The 21,582-nt window shown below is 37.9% G+C and overlaps 1 protein-coding gene across 1 annotated transcript in view; it reads left to right on the top strand.

Moving 5' to 3' along the window:
• The window catches only part of LOC126356185 (brefeldin A-inhibited guanine nucleotide-exchange protein 1), a 202,260-nt gene that overhangs the window by 161,154 nt on the left and 19,524 nt on the right, over nucleotides 1–21,582 (top strand). Inside the window, exon 25 of the mRNA XM_050006963.1 lies at nucleotides 14,174–14,376. Coding sequence (XP_049862920.1) covers nucleotides 14,174–14,376 — 203 coding nt within the window. The remainder of the gene's footprint in view (nucleotides 1–14,173; nucleotides 14,377–21,582) is intronic.

The following is a 21,582-nucleotide window of genomic DNA, read 5'->3' as shown; positions in this document are numbered from 1 at the left end:
CTTTCCATATATGGTATCTGCTTGGTGTATTACCCTCAATTTGTTAAAATTGATGAAACAGATCCACAACTTTCCTAGTAAGCTTAGAGTATGGTGAATGTGGTTCCGGTTTCTCCCCTCCCATGACATGGTTTGGTTTCTCCCCACCTTTGTCATGGGGATGCTTATTGCTCCATTGTTGGTGAAACAGTTTCATGATAGACCATCACTGCACCCTCTTGGACATTTTGCGTCCACCACTGACACATGTTGTGACCGATACTTCAGGGTGTATACGACCCGGGAGATCGGGGAAAAACCTGGGATATTTTTAGAATTCCGGGAATTTTTCATTGTTTTAGTTTTCAGTTAAGTTTCTGTATTTTTGACTGGTAAGAACTGATACTCTAACAAAGGATAGTACTGTATCCCGCTACTGCAGAATAATACTTCAACAATAAAACATAAACAAGAGAGAAAAATGAAAATGACTTAAACTGCAAAGGAAATGCGCCATATACAACAACGACTTACAGTGTTCATGCAAGTGTCTGCCAATTGAAAATGTGTCAAAGGCTTTAGGAAGACCATGCAGTGCTTCATAACAACAAATTGCCTCCAATGAGCATGAAGTTGCAACTGTTTACATTTGATTTGTTTTAGCAGTTACGCGCGGGCTCATACGCATGTGCACTTGAGTCACATTTGAGTAGTAGATTCTCCCGCTTCTGGCAACAGGAATGTGCCTGTTGGCTGTGCAAGCAATCGCAGCAAGCAGCTAGATGCTACCGGGAAAAGAGGGCGGCAAATTCATATTCTTGAGGAAAACAATTTGTTTCACAAAGCACCTAGCATCCAGCGCACGTTTTCCTATCAATTATTCATATCATTTTGAAACGATTCCCTGTTGGTTTTTGAAAATTTTTGATCACATTTTAAGTTGATTTCTGAATTCCATCATAAGTTGACTTCTGAATGCATGCATAGTGTACATGTTGTCTGTCAGGAGAATCCTCGTCACATCTAGAAATAAACTTTCTGCAGACAAAAGGAGATAGGGCTATACGAGCTGAGGGAGTAAAGCCCAACGGATGAATGCCAATCGCTGTCTGATTATGTGGTTGATTGGGTTTGCGAATGATCAGCATTGTTATAATTACTTGCGAAATCCATGGATTCAGACTACCAGAGTGGAAATAAACGACTGACAGGAATAACAGGTGAGAAAGATTACGTATTATCTTCTCAGTGTATCCAAGAAAACAAAATTTTCACAGAAAATTTTTGGCCAGGTTGCTACACTAGTAAGGACCAGTAGTACAGTCCCTGGCTAGTAGCCGCGCAAGTTCTATTCTGGAAGAAACATGGAAAATGTGTTGTTCGAACACGTAATAACGCCTAAGCGGAAAATAATCATGGGATAACTAACCCTGTGATTCTGGCAGGGTTAGTGAAGTTAATCGGCGAACAAATTTTGACAGTGGTAGCAATAGCTACAGAATTGGTGATGAGAAAATTGTGTGTTAGAATGAGGAAGGAGAAGAAACGGGGACTTCACACAAATTATGGAAGAATAAGACTATTCCAAATTTATATAAAAATTTCGTAATACTACTATTCGATTTCATGCTTGAGAAGCTGGTGCGTATGAATGAAATGTGAAACTATTTCCTAACATAAAGCTTTTTGCTTGTATTAGGCCTAATTGGCATTTGATATTGGTACCTATTGGATCATATCCTGTCGTGTTATGAAAATGGCCATTTGTGGCAAAACAGTCTCGTTTATTTGGTGTGTTACAAAATTGCTGCCATATTAGAAAGGCCTATTTTCTTTTATCTAGCAGACAATGACAAAATAGACGTAATCCGATGGAGAAACCACACCAGTCTTGGGTATTATTTGTATTAACAGCTTTTTCAGTATTAGATAATGATATTTTGATTTTTCATGTAGCAAAACATTTGACGAACTTTGATGAGGTAATACATCCTTTCACAGAAACGAAAGCACACCTTGTAAAGCTGTAGCAAGATTAGAGAGGGAAAAAATGCTAGGAGCTAAGGTTTGAAGAAATGTGTAATTTTTTGCTTATCTCTTGTCAGTATTGGTTTTATATATCCTATATTTAATTTTATGTCACACAAACAGCAAATAAGCAATAAAGAGTTCAGATTTTCTGAGGAGTTCTTGTTCTCTCGATTATAAATAATCCCATCCGCTATTAATTGTGAGATTTTTTTAAAGAGGGGGCAGGCTGCCAAACCGGCCGACTGGGAGCAGGAGAGGCACCACAAGACATTTCAATTTCCACTCTCCTGAATATAGTTTGGTCGTGCTGTAGAAAATTGCTTTATGAAGAGGCGTGGCACTGCACTTTGGCATACTTAAGACCAAATAATATGTCTTACATTTCCCTGAATAAATATGTTTTATGTTTCAGACTTTTCAGAAAGATGTGCACTACAAGATGAACATATTTTAAAAATTCGTTTTTTAATATTGACCCGGTTCGCAAATGTCGTAGATCCGGGCTGATGCGCAGAGCAGCCTGAGCTATAGTGCGTAGTCTCCACGTGACCCATGTTTACATTTAGAGATTTTGCTGTTTCCCTTTCGTTTACTCTCACGTCAAGTGAAAACGAAATGGATATCTGTGGCTGGGAGCTATCAAGTGTATTAAAACACAGTCACATAATTACGCAAGCCCAAAATATGTCATTAGTTTCAAATTTTATTTTATTCCTACCTTTCTAACAGTCAAGCATTAATCGCCTTGCAGAACAATGAAGTAATTTTTGTCTGTTTGCTAAAGAAATTAGGCTTCTGTTAACCTTTTCCACAGAGGCAGTCAATGTATTTGAAACGAACTGTTTAATTCCACTATACTGGCTAGTTTAAACTGTTTGCTGCATTTCAAGTGCACATTTTCATTTTATAGCACGTATGACATTATGCCATAATAAAGACCCAAACATGATATAATACAGTACTGGTTCTCCAAGAAAATTTACATCCCGAAAACCACATTGAAAAGCTTAATATCAGGTCGAGGTCTATTTCATTGCGAATCTGGACATATGAATGTGCCCTTTTAGTATGCACTTTAAATGTGTACATTTTAATATGGTTCACGAAATTCCGATGCTCTTGCAGTATCCTCTGATGTCTTGTTTCTTTTATGACATAATGTATAATCTTTCAACATTTTACACGTACGTACATACGGGCTTCCTACGTCATGATAGCTACCCATGCACAGTGTAGCCTGTTAACTGCGCTATCTGGCAACTGCTGAAATGAACCTATTTCTAACAGGTCGCAGGAAAATATTGCAAATGGTGTTTGACTCATAGTGTTTGACTCTCATTTAAAAATCAACTCTTTGATGGCGAGCCAGTTAGAAGAATTTCGAACCCTGAAGATCAGACATTTATGTCATTGGTAAAAATTTTACTGGCACATTTGTGTGATATATCTTAAAGTGTAACACGCGCAAAAAAGGTCAACACTATATGCGAAAGCTTACCTTCTCTTGGAGCTTGAGACCAATATTATGTGTGAAAGCTTTGCTTTTCTTGTAGCAATACTATGTATATTAATTTAAACTATTAACTTTCACTGATTCTTGATTTTTCTCCCAGCGTATTTGATAATCAATGTTGTGTATGGGTCTCCATGCTGGCATGTTCACAGGAGCTCAGTCCGTCAGTTCACATGATGATGGCGACATGTATGATCGCCGAAATATTGTGCCCGTTGGACACTGTAGACCGGCAGTAAAGCCATGGATATTTTTATTATTAATTTTCCCTGTTTGTGTATTCGTGCTACTTTAACAGTGATGTTGCTGTTGGCTGACTACATCTCGTGTCCTATGCTCTGAATATCCTATGTCATTGGCTGGCGAGATCATGTGACGTGAGCTATGAACGGCTTACAAGAGTGCATTGAAATCTCGATTTCAATGATTTGGAAAGTAACATGGGGTGTGTGGTGGAATTCCAATGTGTGGTGTCGTAATACGAAAATACGCAGCATACACGTTGCTGCACATCAAAGATATTTCCAAAAAGTGTCTTTTTCCTTGAGTTTCGCTTTCTAAAGTGCGGGGAAATTGTATGCCCCAGTATAAAACCATAACCATTCAAAGGATTGATAAGGGAAAATATACTGTCACCCGGGAGAAAGTGTATTTTTAACCGGGAAATCCGGGAAAATTCCAGGAAGTTTTTTTTCCTTGTCCATGTATACACCCTGTACTTCCTTTCCAGGTGCTTTCTGGAGCAGGATCCCATGAGCCCGGACACTGTCCTCCCCCAAACTGGATCTACGGGACAATGTCTGCCGACCACAGCTTCACGATATATCCCATAGTGTTAGCCAACAAGCTTCTCCAGTACCAATGACAACAATTTTATGACAACAATTTTGCCTCTGCCATCTTGGTTATCAGCCATCAGTTTCTCACCCCCCCCCCCTCCCCACCCCCTGGGATCCCCCCCCCCCCCTCCCCCTCCAATCCCAAGACGATACATGCAACTCCCATTGAGCCTTTTCCTACCTGCCACATTCCCCAGATGGGGCTCCTCTGCACTATGCACTATCTGTGTTCTTCTTACTGGTGCTGGGGCAGAGGGGGTGTAATGGTGCCACCCTGCGTTAACATGAAACTTGAGTATCATGCACAACATTGCTGTCAACAGCTATAATGCTGCTACTCAGATTCTAATGGATAGTGTTTGTATTAGACAGAACTCTGATACGGTTTGGACTTTCTTTGCTTAGGATGTGGATTTAAGACTGCTTGCACTGGTTGCGAGAGGGATCTTGTATTCATCCCTTGTAGTGAATAAATCCTATTCTTTGTGTGAGTAGATTGCCTTTCCGCTAAATTTTGTATGTCTGTGATACAATTTTCATTCCAGGTACTATCACTACAATTTGTAACAAGTAAAACAGAAAAACGTATTTTTTTCTCTTCACAACAACTCAGCTGTATTGCACATTGCTCTGTTCATTTTCACTGATTTTATTCTAGACTGATTGATGTTTAGTTCACCTCTGAGTCAGTAACCTCCTAGACTTTTCACCCAAAGCTCATGTCCCAAATGCTTGCTTAATAAATTGCAAACTGAATGCATATTGTGTTATTTTCAGACTCTCATTATCCTACAGTTGTTCACATGCAAATAATACTCATAAGAACTTGGGCACCTTACAGTCACAAAAACAAACTTGCTAATAGTGCACCTTACCCCACAAATCCCATCAGCAAATAAAGAAACTAAAGATAATGGGACATTTTCCAAGCACTTAATTCCTCTAATAACTTTTGATAGTCTTACTATGTTGTGACACTTACATTACCGTATTTTAATGCACTCTACCAAAGTAGAATTGCCAATATTAGAAACGAAAATAAATAAATCTTGAACACTGATGAAACATTAATGTTGATTTATGACTCATCGATGTACATAAGACATATAAAGAGACAGGATTCTGTAGTTGGGATTCAGCAATTCTGTTGATTCCCTTTTGTTGTGACCAACAGAACTTGAAACATGTGTGGATAATGTAAGGGAATCGTTAGGTCAAACTAATCCTTTGGGAGTCTTATAAGAGCTGTACTTCGTAGAAGCCATTATCTCTAGTGTCTGCTACATGGTTGCCCGTGGAATATAAAACTGTGTACATGCATGATGTACTGCACGAGTACGATCAGAGACCTGGCCTGTCTCAACGCTACTCATTGTGTCTCAGCTTCGGTCATTTCTTCTAGGAAGTACTGCATGACATTTCATTTAACAGTGTCTGTGGCATTTTTCGGACCACTTTGACATTCTTCAGTAGTCAGAATCATGATGATGTCAGTGCTGCTTATCCTTAGCTATTTGTTTGTGGTGTGAAGGAAGTTCACATTCCAGTGGTTATTTGCACAAAAAGAGGCAGTCTATCAATCTGTCAACATGAAACGTAGCAAGTTATTAGGAAATAACATGTGACGCAGTAAGGCACGCAGCCGTGTAGCACGGTGGCTTCAGCATGGCTATGTTTTTTCTTGGCTCTGACTCACAGCACCGCTGACGCTACCAGTCATGAGAACGGTCTCAAGTAACATTCAGTCAGTACACAAATTCATACCCCCTATGAATCGAAATAAATTACAGTAATTATCATCAGATTTTGTTCAAACTTGGTACGCAATCTTTTGTTGTTAAGGAAGGGATCCTGTCAAAATTTCAGATTTTTATCTATTATAGTTATGGAGACAGAGAAAATTACTTAAATGTCCTAAAACTGACACTTGTGTTTCAAAACTCAGTTAGGAACAATAACCAAATGTCTCATATTATCATCTGAAGTCATAACAAAGCTCACAGTGTATAAAATCATTTAATTGGAATTTTCTTTTCAAAACTTTAATTGCTCTACATTATGTGGTATAAAAAAATCATTCAGAATTATTGTTTGTTTATTATTTTGTTGTGTGAATAAATGGGAATGAATGAGAGAGTGTTTGTGGGACTTACATTAAAACTTAATGTCATTTTATGTAAAACCTTATAAAATTAACTGTGGGAAAATTGTGTTGCAACCATGATGCTGATGACATAAGTCGATGTGTGCTTGCTTTTGTAAGCAGCCGGAATAAAAGCCTGAAGCGGAATAAGTTTCTATATTAATTTAAAGAATATTTTTCATTTCATTCTACTTTATTAAACAATATATAAGAAATTAAAATTGTAATGACGTAAATGACTATCTCATTAGTGATTGGCTGGCTAAGGCACATTTTGTTCCAAGAATGATCTGGAAGGATCATTCTGATTGGTCATTCAGATCAATAACCAATCATAACTAAGCGGTTCCCGTGTGCAAATAGATACATAGGCAGAGAGGAGAGGAGCATCGAGAGAGTCACTCGCTAACTTGCTTCGGGGTTACACCATGCTAGATGTTTCCATGAAAATAGTATGCAAAATGAAGAATTAGGGAGTTAATTGTGTTGAGGACATGTCATGACTAAAATGGCATAAGTTATGAACATTTTGATGAAAGTGTGATATTTCTGAATTATTTAGTTGAAGCTTTGAGTGTGTGGAATTTTCGGCCATAGTGACAATTCTATGTGGTATATTCCATGTTCTTTATGGAATACTTTGGCGAGCACTTCTAACATAGAAGACCACTCAAGTGACCAAATGTTCAACTCACTAATAGTGGGGGGTTAGTGGCTGTTAAACCACAAAATTTAACTGGAATTCTGGCTGATTTTACGTGTGAGATATGTTGGATGAACAGTGAACTTGGAATGATAGAGCATTTGCGTTATTAAATTCGCACTTGATAGCCATTTTGTATGCTTCCTTATGAATAAAAAGACGTTAACAGAATTTTCAAATGCTTAATGCAAATAAACTGCATTCTCCTACCACCCGAAATTTGTGAAAACGAACTTAAAGAACTGATTTGCAACTTGAGTTACGCGGCCTCCGTGTGGTAGGTATTAGGTATTATAGAGGTAGGTGAACTTTTCAATGAAAGTGACCGAGAGCAAAGGAGACAAAAGATCGACCGACCCCACCCCTCTGCAATTTGTTCAGTCGGTGAGCTTTGTTATGATTTCAAATGATGATAAGACATTTGGTTATCATTCCTAACTGAGTTTTGAAACATAAGTGTCAGCTTTAGGACATTTAAGTAATTTTCTCAATCTCCATAACTATAATAGATAAAAATCTGAAATTTTGACAGGATCCCTTCCTTAATAACAAAAGATTGCATACCAAGTTTGAACAAAATCAGATGATGATTATATGGTTTATTTAGATTCGTAGGGGGTATGAATTTTTGTACTGGCTGAACGTTACTTGAGACCGTTCTCAAGGCTGGTAGCATCAGCTGTGCTGTGAGTCAAGGCAAAGAAAAAACATAGCCATCCTGTGAAGCCACTGTGATACACGGCTGCGTGCCTTACTGCATCGAATGTTATTTCGTAATAGCATGCTATGTTACAAACACAAGTCTTTAAAAATAAATGAGAATGACATAATAGAAAGATGAGAATTCTCAATATCGGTAGTCATTCGCATGACTGACAGGTAGTGGAAATTTGTCGTGGAACATCATTACAACACAATGTAGAAAGAGTTGAAAGATTTAGTTGATGATGAAAGAGCAAAATATTATGATGATTGACAGGAAATTTATAAGGGATTCATTGTTCTGTACGTCATGAAGCACTTACTGTTAAATTTCCAGTTTTGTTAAATTTCCAGCCTTGGAAAACATGATGAATAGAAATCAGATTATATGCGTTTGCGTGTTGCATATTTGCCAAAAAGGAAAATGCATCTATCGACCAAGAATAGCTCCAATGCTGATGATTTAGCTAAATACAAGGACTACTGTAAAATATTAAAAAAGGTAATTCAGACATCTAAACAAATGCACTATGAGAAGAAGATAGCAATGTCAGGGAACAAAATAAAAACAATATGGGAAATAGTGAAAGAGGAGACTGGTAGAACCAGAAAGGAACAGCAGCAAATAGCATTAAGGATAGATGACACATTAGTAACCGATGGGCATAGTGTGGCAAATCAATTTAACAAGTACTTTATATCCGTTACTGATAGAATGGGATTGTCAGGATCAGTAAATAGTGCCCTTGAATATCTGAAACTAGTCCTTACAAATAGCTTCAGGTACATGAATATGTCACTCACTTCACCAAAAGAAATAACTTTAAAAACAAAGCATTCCAGTGGTTACGATGAATTGTCAACAAAGTTAATTAAGGCATGTTCTTGTGAGTTTAGTACAATTCTAAGGTACTTGTGTAACCAGTCAATTATAACTGGGACATTTCCTGACTGGCTAAAATATGCAGATGTTAAGCCTCTATTCAAGTAAGGGGATAAAGAGATACCATCAAACTACAGACCGATTTCACTTTTGCCAGCATTCTCAAAAAATTTAGAAAAAGTAATGTACAGGCTGCTTCTCAACCATCTGACCACAAATAACATATTATCAAGAACACAGTTTAGATTTCTGAAGGGTTCTGATATCGAGAAGGCTATTTACACCTACATTGAAAATGTGCTTAATTCATTAAGTAACAAGTTACAAGCAGCTGGTATTTTCTGTGATTTGTCAAAGGCATTTGATTGTGTGAACCACAACATCCTTTTAAATAAATTAGAATTCTACGGTGTCGCGGGCAGTACTACAAAATGGTTCAAGTCATACCTCGCTAACAGGAAACAAAGAGTGTCAGTGCAAGGAACTAGTGAATTAAGTCATCAATCATCATCAGAATGGGAAGAAATTACATGTGGTGTCCCACAAGGATCCATCTTAGGGCCATTGCTTTTTCTTGTGTACATTAATGTTCTCTCATCAGTTACACTGCGAGAAGCAGAGTTCGTTGTGTTTGCAGATCACACAAGTATTGCAATAAATAGTATGTCGAATGTAGTTCTTGAAATATCTGCTAATGATATTTTCATGGATATTAATAAATGGGAGGAGCACACCACAGAACTGCAGAAATGCCTTAACAAATCTGTATTTGCAATTCGAGTGTTAGCAGACATAGTCGACATGAAAATGAAAAAGCTTGCATACTTTGCCTACTTTCATTCCATAATGTCATATGGTATAATATTTTGAGGTAACTCTTAAAGTCAAAGAAAAGTTTTTATAATCCAAAAGCATATAATACGTATTATTTGTGGAGTAAATTCACGGACGTCCTATAGAAACCTCTTCAAAGAATTGGGTATACTAACTACTGCCTCTCAGTATATTTACTCCTTAATGAAATTTGTCCTAAATAATATATCTCTTTTTTTCCAACAAACAGCTCAGTTCATACATACAATACCAGGAACAAAAATGATCTGCACAAGGACTTAAAAGCACTTACTTTAGTTCAAAAAGGGGCCCACTACTCAGGTCCACTCATCTTCAATAATTTGCCAGCAAACATAAAAAAATTTAGTTACAAATAACGATCAGTTTAAAAGGAGCCTGAAAGACTTACTAGTGGCCAACTCCTCCTTCTCCATTGTCAATTTTTTTTTTAATAGAAACAAATGATGTATTGTACATATTTATACTATTAGTATTGCTTAAAAAAATTGACATGTTCCACATCCAGGAGTATCTCCTCAACAAGGATCTATGGAACGAAAAACTAATCTAATCTAATCTTCACCGGTTATTGCATATTTTAACTAAAAACTAGTGACAATGCACCTTTTCGCTCTTATGTTCATAATATTTTAAAAATTTAGATGGACAATCTCTAGCTCAATCTAGTTTTGAAGTCTCACAGATTGGCCGCAACATAGAACTGCATGCTATTGCAAACCTTGAGACCACTGCCTATCGAAGTCATTACAGAAGAGGAACACGAACAGGCAGACAGAGTCAATGCTCTTGTGCCTTCGCCACCAGTTAATCCCCTCTGCTGTCATACCGTACGCATCGGCAACAGTTAAATTAAATTATGCAAGCTTTTAGTTGCATGTCCATTGTTTCAGTTTAGCTCTCTGTTTACTCATACGCAGTTGAACGTGTAGTGTGTAATGTGTTGTTCACCATGCTGCCCAAAAAAAAGGAAACGTCATTTCGTGAATAGCTGACCACCCTGGAACATTTGCATATGATGCAATTGTTCCGTTGTCGAGTTTGGGAGAAAAGTGTTTCATGCAAAAAAAAAAAAAAAAAAAGAGTTTCAAATAGACGAGCTTGTCAAGACAAGTCTTCATATTGTAGGAATGCAGAAGAAAGGACCAAAACACTAACTTCTGACAACAGCAAGTTGCAGTAGCAGGGATTTGTCAAAAGGTAACCAAAAATGTCGCTTTAACATGGATCTATGTAAAGCATTCATTGCAAGCAATATTCCTCTTCACAAACTTACAAACTCTGTTCTCAAAGGTTTCCTGTGCAATTATTGCTTAAATCAAAATATACCAGATGAATCAACACTGCGTAAAAACAACATATCAACAATTTAAGTAAATTTCCTGGAAGAAATATGCAATGAACTCAAGGACAGCATCATCTGGATTTTAGTTGGCAAAACTATAGACACTTGTGGCCATTACATTGGAAGTTCAATTGTTGGTGCTTTAAAAGAAGAGCCTTCTTCTTCCTATTTAGTGTCCTTGAAAAAGTAACATATTTTACGATCACCAGATTTGTGAATGAGGGTATTAGAAAAATATTTTCAGAATCTCCTGCAGATGAAAGGGTGTTTGTGTTTATCTCAGATGCTACTCCCTATATGATCAAACAGGAAAAGCCCTCAGAGTATTTTATCTCAATTTGATTCATGTGACGTGTTTTGCCCATGGAGTATATCGCCTTGCTGAAGAAGTACGTTCCACGTAGAAAGAAAGAAAATGTTTCTAAAGGCTCTGTTGAAGCTGTGTCGTTTTACAATGAACATTTTGAGGCCATTAATGGGGTAATAAACTACTTAGATAGTGCAGAGGCTTTGGCGGTTTGCCAGTGCTGGGAAGCTTTTAATGATTCTGGTATTAAAAAAAAGACATTACTGTGATTAGCACTCATTTTTCCCATATACCTGCAAGTACTAAAAAGCTTTAAACTCAAGGTTTGGCATTGAATGAATCTATTCAGTTAATGAAGAAAATAGTTCTAGTGAACTCCTCTTTGCCAGAGGTATTCCCAAGAAAACTTAAAGAAAAGTTTGAAAACATTTTAAACAATAACCCAGGCTCTGAACTCTTGTGCCAAATTGATAGTTTTATTAGTGGGATGGGTAAACTTTTTTTTTCCGCCAGAAGCAATAAGTACCAACATAGAACCCAAATTCAAATACTGCCCAGCTACCTCAGTTGATATAGAACGATCCTCTGCTTGTAAAAATGTTATGAGTGATCGAAGGCACACTCTTGCTACTGAACATTTGAAACAGTACTTGGTCGTTTATGTTTACAATAGTAGAAAAATGTGAAATAAATTGTAAATTGTAATTGTAAATAGTATTAATTAAAAGTTAATGCTGTTCAAAAAAATTCATGATTGTGTGTTGTTTTTTAAATTAAATATTACAGAGTTTTTGAGCGTGTCCCTCTGCATGCGGTATATCTTGAAGTTGCTCCAGTACATATTGATTGTTTCTCTGTGACTCACTCACATTGCATCTGCTTGTTAGCAACAAAAATAGCAAAGAAGGAACAATTCTTGAAACATGGTATGTGCCCCCATTTTGAAAATTTTGAGGAAATAATCCCAGGAAGGACCCCTTCCTAACCTCTACCAGAAAGTATTCAGAAAATGATATCAACATTCTAAATGTAGCGATTTTTCACATGGCCGGTGCTCTCCCTCGTAATTGATAAGCACAGGTTCAAATTTGGGATATAATGCACATAGTAATTACCATGTTGTTGTTATTATTTGATATTGCATATTTCGACACTTTTCATGCATATTTTAAGGTTTTTATTATGCATATAAATTGAAATTGGTGGCTTTAACAGTAAATTTTTTGAAGTCGCATGCAGTATTACACTGTCAGTTGCAACAGTTTGATGGAATTGAACAAAGAATATGGAGGCTTTATGTATTACTGCAAAGTATGTGGGGACATATCTGAAATGATTTTTTGACTTGAAACCTGCTATTGGTGACTTTCTGAATTAAAAAGGAAAGCAAGGACAAAAATTAGAACATCTCGAATGGATTGCAGACCACACATTTTAAGTAGACTTGACTGCCCACTGCTCCTAGTAAGATATTGCAAGGTGGGAAACAACTTATTTCTGATTTGATAGGAATTTATTTAAAAAGAAAGGGACAAATTCTGCAAACACTCCCCAAGCTCACTCTAATTTTAAAGAATTCATTGTGGCATTCAAAGAATTACAAGGACAATTTTCTACACAGTTTGAGGACACTGCCAATCTTACATCTGTTTTTGAGCTTTTTTTGAGACTGCTTGCCATTTCAGTTGAAAGTGCAGATGAAATTGTTCGATCTACAGTGTAAGTCCAGTTTAAAAGACAAATATTTTTATGTTAAAACTGTCCAGGAGTTTTACATTGTTTTCCTTGAGAAGAGTTTCCACATTTCCATAATGGGGTTGCAAACATGATACAATACCTCGATTAAAATATGTACGTGATAGGCTTTTGTTTTAATTATGAAACTAAATAAGCCAGTATTACAAGGCAACCTGACAGGCAAAAATCTGCAATATTATCTGCACGTCACCAGTTTCTACCAGATAAAAATTTTGTTATGTTTTCACCATGCCAAAAATAATTAAATAATACCGAAAATTTGTTTTGTTTGTGATTTGTGTTGTTGATAAATATGAAACCAAATTGCATGCAGGCAGTCTGTTGCTCCTTGCATAACTGCATTGTCATTTAAATGTGATTGCATTCACAGTTTACCCTTTACTCTTTCCTCTTCCTCCTCCTCCTCCTTCTCCCCCCCTCCCCCTCCAACCCCCCAACCCCCTCCTCCCCCACCCCCTCCTCCCCCTTCCTCCCCCCTCCCCCTTCCCCCCCTCCCCCTCCTCCTCCTCCTCCTCCTCCTCCCCCTCCCCCCTCCTCTTCCCATGTAGACAGAGTGGTGTGACAGTGGTTGTATGTGTGGAGCCAGGCAAGAGAGCTCTCCACACGTGCAAGAGCACTGCATGTGTGCAGATTTCGTGGCTGTTCCTGCTCTACTATATGAAGCTAATCAGCAGTTCAATGTATCACCTTAAGACTAGCTATTACTTGTTCAAAAAACATCACAATATCAGCAGTTTCAAGAATGTTGAGTGTCATTTAAATCTGTGGCAGAAATATTTCATTTGTACTCTGATAATTGGAATTCTGTAATTCATTATTGTGAAATATATTTTGTGGCAGCCCCACAGCAGAGGCTTTTCCATAAGTAACGATGACTGTGTCAGCAGAATGTAAAAACTCTAAACTTTCTTCCTTTCACTTGATTACAAAATATTCCAAAATTCCAGTTGTTTGAAATCCAGTCTTACTTCATAATTTATTTATCCGTCAGCCACATTTCAGTTCCTCCGGATACAGTATCCACTTAAACAGGCACTTTGTTTCTGTGTAATGTTCTCAATATTCTTGTGTGCAAGCTTAAGGTATAGCCTGATTTTTAACTCCCTCTCTTCTTTCAGATAATGAACAACTGGCACGTTCAGGTACAAATTGTCTGGAGAATCTAGTCAATTCTAATGGTTTGAAGTTCTCAGATTCCACATGGGAGAAGACTTGCCAGTGTATGCTGGACATATTTAACTGCACTATACCCCATGCTCTTTTAAGCTGGAGACCAGAAGATCCTCATGAGGGCAAAGAGTCTGATATGGATATTATTACGGTAACATGCTAATATGATTTATTTTTTTAAATTTCATTTACTGCAAGCAAATAAATAAATCCCTAATAAAAACTTTACAGTTAGTATGAGGGTCAAGTAAAAAATATTTCCTTCTCACTGTAGCTCAAGTGAACAATGTAGTAAAAGACAGTTGCTACTTACCGTAAAGAAGACATGTTAAGTTGCAGACAGGCACAATCATTATTAGAAAACATAAAACATTGGGCCACAGCCATCATCAGTAAAAGATACACACACCGTTCATACACACAAGCAAGTACACCTCATGCACACATGATAACAAACTCCAGCACCTTGGGTCTGAGATGGTGGAGTTGGCCATCAAGTGTGAATGAGGTGGACTTGCTTGTGTATATATGAATGGTGTGTGTGTGTGTGTGTGTGTGTGTGTGTATGTGTGTGTGTGTGTGTGTGTGTGTGTTGAAAGCTCTACATCTACATCCATACTCCGCAAGCCACCTGACAGTGTGTGGTGGAGAGTACTTTGAGTACCTCTATCGGTTCTCCCTTCTATTCCAGTCTCATATTGTTCGTGGAAGAAAGATTGTCGGTACGCCTCTGTGTGGGCTCTAATCTCTGATTTTATCCTCATGGTCTCTTCGCGAGATATACGTATGTGGGAGCAATATACTGCTTGACTCCTCGAAGAAGGTATGTTCTCGAAACTTCGACAAAAGCTCATACCGAGCTACTGAGCGTTTCTCCTGCAAAGTCTTCCACAGGAGTTTAACTATCATATGCGTAATGCTTTTGCGATCACTAAATGATCCTGTAACAAAGCGCACTGCTCTCCGTTGGATCTTCTCTATCTCTTCTATCAACCCTATCTGGTACGGATCCCACACTGGTGAGCAATATTCAAGCGTACTGTAACCTACTTCCTTTGTTTTTGGATTGCATTTCCTTGGGATTCTTCCAATGAATCTCAGTGTGGCATCTGCTTTACCGACAATCAACTTTATATGGTCATTCCATTTTAAATCACTCCTAATGCCTACTCCCAGATAATTTATGGAATTAACTGCTTCCAGTTACTGACCTGCTATATTGTAGCTAAATTATATAGGATCTTTCTTTCTATGTATTCGCAGCACATTACACTTGTCTACATTGAGATTCAATTACCATTCCCTGCACCATGCATCAATTCGTTGCAGATCCTCCTGCATTTCAGTATAATTTTCCATTGTTACAACCTCTCAATATACCACAGCATCATCCACAAAAAGCCTAAGTGAACTTCCGATCTTATCCACAAGGTCATTTATGTATATTGTGAATAGCAACGGTCCTACGACACTCCCCTACGGCACACCTGACATCACTCTTATTTCGTAAGACTGATCTCTCTATTGAGAATGACATGCTGCGTTCTGTTATCTAGGAACTCTTCAGTCCAATCACACAATTGGTGTGGCTGTGCTGAAACCTTTATGGTAAGTATTTTTTAATTGTGCTTGGCTGCAACTCAACGTGTCTTCTTTACAGTAAGTAGCAATCTGTCTTTTCCTACATTGTTGATATTCCTTCGCGGAGTTTCCATTGTTTGTTTATACCTCAGCTGAAACATGTAAGACTGTAATGTTGATAATACTCTTAATTCCTTTCTTTTTTCCTTGAATGTTCTAATACCTTTGTTTTTATGTAGATGTCTTCCCCCTGGGATATTCTTAATTGTCATATTTGTTATATAGTAATAAATTTGTAGAAGATGTAGAAATGAGAATTTTTTTCAGAATAAAATTCAGTCATCAGTTGCAAATATATTTTTAATACAAAATGTACTTCTTATACTTCACATAATTTTTTTTTTAATATCCCTAATGTTGTAGGCTTCAGAAGATGACAAATTAATTTGTCAAAACCGGAGATATATTTGCAACTGAGGACTGAATTTTATTCTGAGAAATATATACTACAGTTGCTGAAAATTATGGCTCTGAATAAAGTAAAAAATGAGATGTATAACTGCAACATAGTGGGTATAGTGGGACAGCAACTCATTTTTAAATTGTGATGCAAAAAGAGACAACCAGAGTTGCAATTAAAATGGATGTTTATTTAGTCGGTGACAGGTTTCAGGCTACACCCATTCTAAAACCAACCAATGTTTGCAAAGTAAAATATCCACCAATGTTCGCAAAGTAAATGTCCATCAAAATGGCAGTAAACAAAGTGCTTACATGTGTGAATGGTCTCATTAACAAACATTAGTTGGGGACATAAGCTTACACTATGTGATCAAAAGTATCCAGACACCCCCAAATACATATGATTTTCGTATTAGATGCATTATGCTGCCACTTACTGCCAGGTACTCCATATTAGTGACCTCAATAGTCATTAGACATAGTGAGAGAGCAAAATAGGGCACTCTGCGGAACTCTCGGACTTTAAACGTGGTCAGGTGGTTGGGTGTCACTTGTCATATTTCGGTACGCAAGATCTCTACACTCCTAAACATCTCTAGATCCACTGTTTCTGATGTGATAGTGAAGTGGAAACGTGAAGGGACAAGTACAGCACAGAAGTTTACAGGCCGACCTTGCCTGTTGACTGACAGAGACTGCCAACAGGTGAAGAGGGCCGTTACATGTAATTGGCAGACATCTATTCAGACAATCACACAGGAATTCTAGACTGCATCAGGGTCCACTGCAAGTGCTAAGACAGTTATGTGGGAGGTAAGAAAACTTGGATTTCATGGTTGAGCAGCTGCTCATAAGTTTCTCATCACACTGGTAAATGCCAAACACCTCACTTGGTGCAAGGAGCGTAAACATTGGATGATTGAACAGTGGAAAAATGTTGCGAGAGTGACAAATCATGGTACACAGAGTGGCTAAATGGTTTGGTCGTGTTTTTCATGGAGGGGGCCTACACCCCTTTTTGATTTCCATGGCACTGTCACAGCACAGGCCCACATTGATGTTTTAAGCACCTTCTTGCTTCCCTCTGTTGAAGAGCTATTTGGGGATGGCAATGACATCTTTCAACATGATCAACCACCTGTTCATAATACATGGCCTGTGGCAGAGTGGTTACACCACAATAACATCCCTATAATGGACTGGCCTGCACAGAGTCCTCACCTGCATCCTATAGAACACCTTTGGGATGTTTTGGAATGCCGACTTCATGCCAAACCTCACCGACCGACATCAGTACCTCTCCTCAGTGCAGCACTCCATGAAGAGTGGGGTGCCATTCCCCAAGAAACTTTCCAGCATCTGATTGAACATATGCCTGCGAGAGTGGTAGCTGTTAGCAGGGCTAAGGGTCGGCCAACACTATATTGAATTCAAGCATTACCAATGGAGGGCGCCACGAACTTGTAAGTCATTTTCAACCAGGTATCTGGATACTTTTGATCACATAGTGTATGTACACACTTCATTTACTGCTATTTTGACGGACAATTTACTTGACAGACATTGATTGGTTTGAGAGTGGTCCTATACCAAAACCAGTCACCAACTTAGTGAACACCCATTTAAGTTGCAACTCTGAGAGTCATTTTTTGTAATGCAAAAATCAGAGGGGTTGTTTGTGATCAGGTGTTATAAATTTTTGACAGAAGAAGACTCATCTTATTTCTGGGATAATATTATCACTACATTATCAATCAAGGCACAAATGGATAAATGTGAAAATTATTGAATAATATGTTGGTTGCTTAAATTTGTAAATTTCTGACTAGCTTAATGTTCAGAACAAAGGAAAGTAAGTGCATTAGACAAAAATTTGTTTAGCATCAGATTGGATAAATGTACTAGAAAAGCAGCTGTTATTTTGCACTTGGTAATCGAATGTAAGAAAATGCAGTAACAGATCATTATGATGCTCTTAAACAGCCCATGGCTAAATTGTGTATACACAAAAACCATTCTAAATATAAAGTGGTTTTTGTGATTGTAGTTGGTAGGTTCTGCAAAAATAAGATAATATGCAGTAGGCATTCCATGTATTAGAAAATAAATGCCTTTGTTATGTCAAAAACTGAAGTAATTCATGCAGTAAAAAGACAAGCCACATTTTGAAGTGTGCAGACTTAATGATTTCTTTAAAGACACAATGGAAACCAGAGTAACAAGTGTAGGTTTTGGAGGAATGTTCTAACACATTGTCTTCTACAATGTCATCTCTTCTCTTATTTACACCTAAATATCTGAAATGATGTAATACTATCAACAAAAAGAGGAGATGCAGTGTTACGATATAGGACATGTATTGTGGGTGACTGATATTCAAATCCCCATTTCAGCATCCAGTCTTAGGTTTTCTGTGGTTTCCCTAAACTGTTTAAGGCAAATGCTAGGATAGTCCCTTTGAAACGTAATGATCATTTTCATTTTTTATCCTTCTTCCATATGAACTTTTGCTCCATCTCTAATGGCATTGTTGTTGCCAGGACAATAGATTGTATTTTTTTTCTTCATAGTATTATCATCAGTTGGAATGTAATTATGAAGGTGAACATCACCTAGTTTTTCACAGACTGCCTGCCAGACTTCACATAAAAATTCCAAATGATACACACATGCACTTAAAAGAAGAAGAAGCAGCTTGTTCAGTTATGGTTGTTGGGGCTTCATCTATTTTGTTGGTGTTCAATCCATTTGTTTCTACAGTTTGCTTTCCACCTGTGTCTGTGGTGTCACAGCCATACACTGCACTGAGAACTTATCCACGGTGATTATGTGGCTAACAAAGTCATCTGTGTTGGTGTGACACATGCAACATTTCCACACCTGCCCATGTTCAGTGGACTTTCTAAATGGGTATGAGCAGTTGCAGAACATAGCCAACATTGAGATGTGGTCTGCCACTTCGTTCTTTGTCATTTAAACTTGTTTAGTGTAATGGAAGCATCACTGTGACCTAGCCGCTGTGTCACCTGATTGTGTGTCTTTCTCATACATTTCCACCAACTCAGCAGTAATTGTAGTGTTGTTCCTCCTCAAATAAGAAAATTAATTAATGTGTGATACTGCACTTTCTCAGTGAGCTACACCATTTTGCTGTGGCACCTTCAATGAAACTGTGGAACTGTAGTGCAGGGATTTCAAAGTGCACCAGGACTGCAGACGTATAAACACAAACAAATTTTTACTTTTTACTTTTTACTTTGGATGCTCCCCGTAGGATGAAATACATTGTCACATGACTGAACTCCTGTCATCTCGGCTTGTTGATTCATTTGCTTGCATGACTGTTCATTCAAGCTTTCGAAGAAACAAGGAATTTTTGCTTCGTGTATGATTAGAAGCTCCAGATTCCTTGTCCTATCAGTATTTGTGGAACTAGCTAACTTTGTGTTTTCTGTGATTCCCATGACGTAAAGTTTCATTAGTACTGTGTGGAATTTAAGACATGACTGGAAAACATTTCCAATTAATGCATCATTTCTTCATGCACTAATGTTATTTTTTTCCACATGTTTGGCATCCAAATTAATTGTTTTTCTCTGTCATTGTGTGACTCTTTGAACTGTAATGTTTCATCAAAAGATCATTACGATCTGATGAGGGATTTCAAGAGACAGGTCATCTTACATAGACATTCGATCTCAATGCTAACAGATTATGCTTGTAAGAAGCAACCATCACAGTAGCCTACTGACAAAACATTGTCAGACTTCCTTTTGCCTGGCATAGTGCAGAAACTCAATGTGGCATGGGCTCAATTAGTTGTCAGAAGTCCCCTACATAAATAATGAGCCATGCTGCCTCTATAGCTGTCTATAATTGCGAAATTGTGCCGTGCAGTATTTTTTTCACGAACTGACCTCTCAATTATGTCCCATAAATGTTCGATGAGATTCATGCCTGGTGATTTAGGTAACCAAATCATTTGCTTGAACTGTGCAAAATATTCTTCAAACCAATTACACAGTTGTGGCATGGAGAATTGATTAATTGACATCTATAAAAATTACATTTTTTGGGAACAAGAAGTCCATGAATGGCTCTAAATGGTCTCCAAGTAGTCATTTCCAGTTAATGGTTGGTACAGATGGACCAGATGTGTAAAAACAGCCCACACCATTATGGAGCCACCACCAGCTTTCACAGTGCCTTGTTGATAACTTGAGTCCATGGCTTCATGGGGATCTGTGTCACACTCAGACACTGACATCAGCTTGTACCAACTGAAATCAGGACTCATCTGACGAAACCACAGGTGCTGCAGGAACTGTCATTCTGTTAGCAAAGGCGCCTGTGTCGGTCATCTGCTGCCGTAGCCCATTAATGCCAAATTTTGACACACTGTCCTAACAGATATGTTCATCATATGTCCCACACACATCTCTACACAAATGCTGCTATAGTGAATCATTAAGTGAAGGCTATCAGCCACTGTGTTGTTTGCGGTGAGAGGTAATGCCTGAAAATTGTTATCTTGGCACTGTCTTGACACTGTGGATCTCAGTTTCCAAAATGGAATGTGCCGTGCTTCTAGCTCCTACTACTATTCTGTGTTCAGCTTCTGTTAATTCCCTTTGTGCGGTCATAAGCATGTCAGAGACCTTTTCACATGAACCACCTGAGTACAAATGAGAGTTCCGTCAATGTGCTGCCCTTTTATACCTAGTGTATGCGATACCACAACCATATTTATATGTCCATATTGCTATCCCATGACTTCTGTCACCTCATTGTATATCTATCCTCTCTCTTGCATTCAGTTTACAGTTATCATTTCTCAATTAAAGTTGATCTCCTATATGTTGGTGTTACTGAGAGTTTGTGCCAGTGCAATAGTTGGGTGATGCCAACTGGAAAAGCTGTCACACTATGGCTCTCTCTGTTCGATCTAGGGTGAGGCGTTAACATTTGATGGCCATAGTAAGTAAAAATTTTGGTACCTTTGTTGACTAGCTTTAGGCTTCATAACCTCCTTGGTTTCTGTTGATCTCTTTCGCTATTGTCTGTGGGGCTTCTGTGCGAATAAATTATATTGCGTGGGTCAATCTAGTCAGATTTAATGTCATCAACTACACTGTTTTTAACTTTTTATGTGCTCAGTACATACAGATTGCAACCATATGATAGTGCAGGTTACTGTCAGGTAACTGTCCACAACAGAAAAAGAAAATCTCTTGCTGCAAACACTGCTCCACAGCGATCTTTTTCCCCGAAATGTCCAGAGATAGTCAGGGAACCTTTAATGAAAAATGAACTG

The sequence above is a fragment of the Schistocerca gregaria genome, chromosome 3 (genome assembly GCF_023897955.1).
Source record: "Schistocerca gregaria isolate iqSchGreg1 chromosome 3, iqSchGreg1.2, whole genome shotgun sequence".
Taxonomy (NCBI): Eukaryota; Metazoa; Arthropoda; class Insecta; order Orthoptera; family Acrididae; genus Schistocerca; species Schistocerca gregaria.
This window is presented reverse-complemented; position numbering and strand designations above follow the sequence as displayed.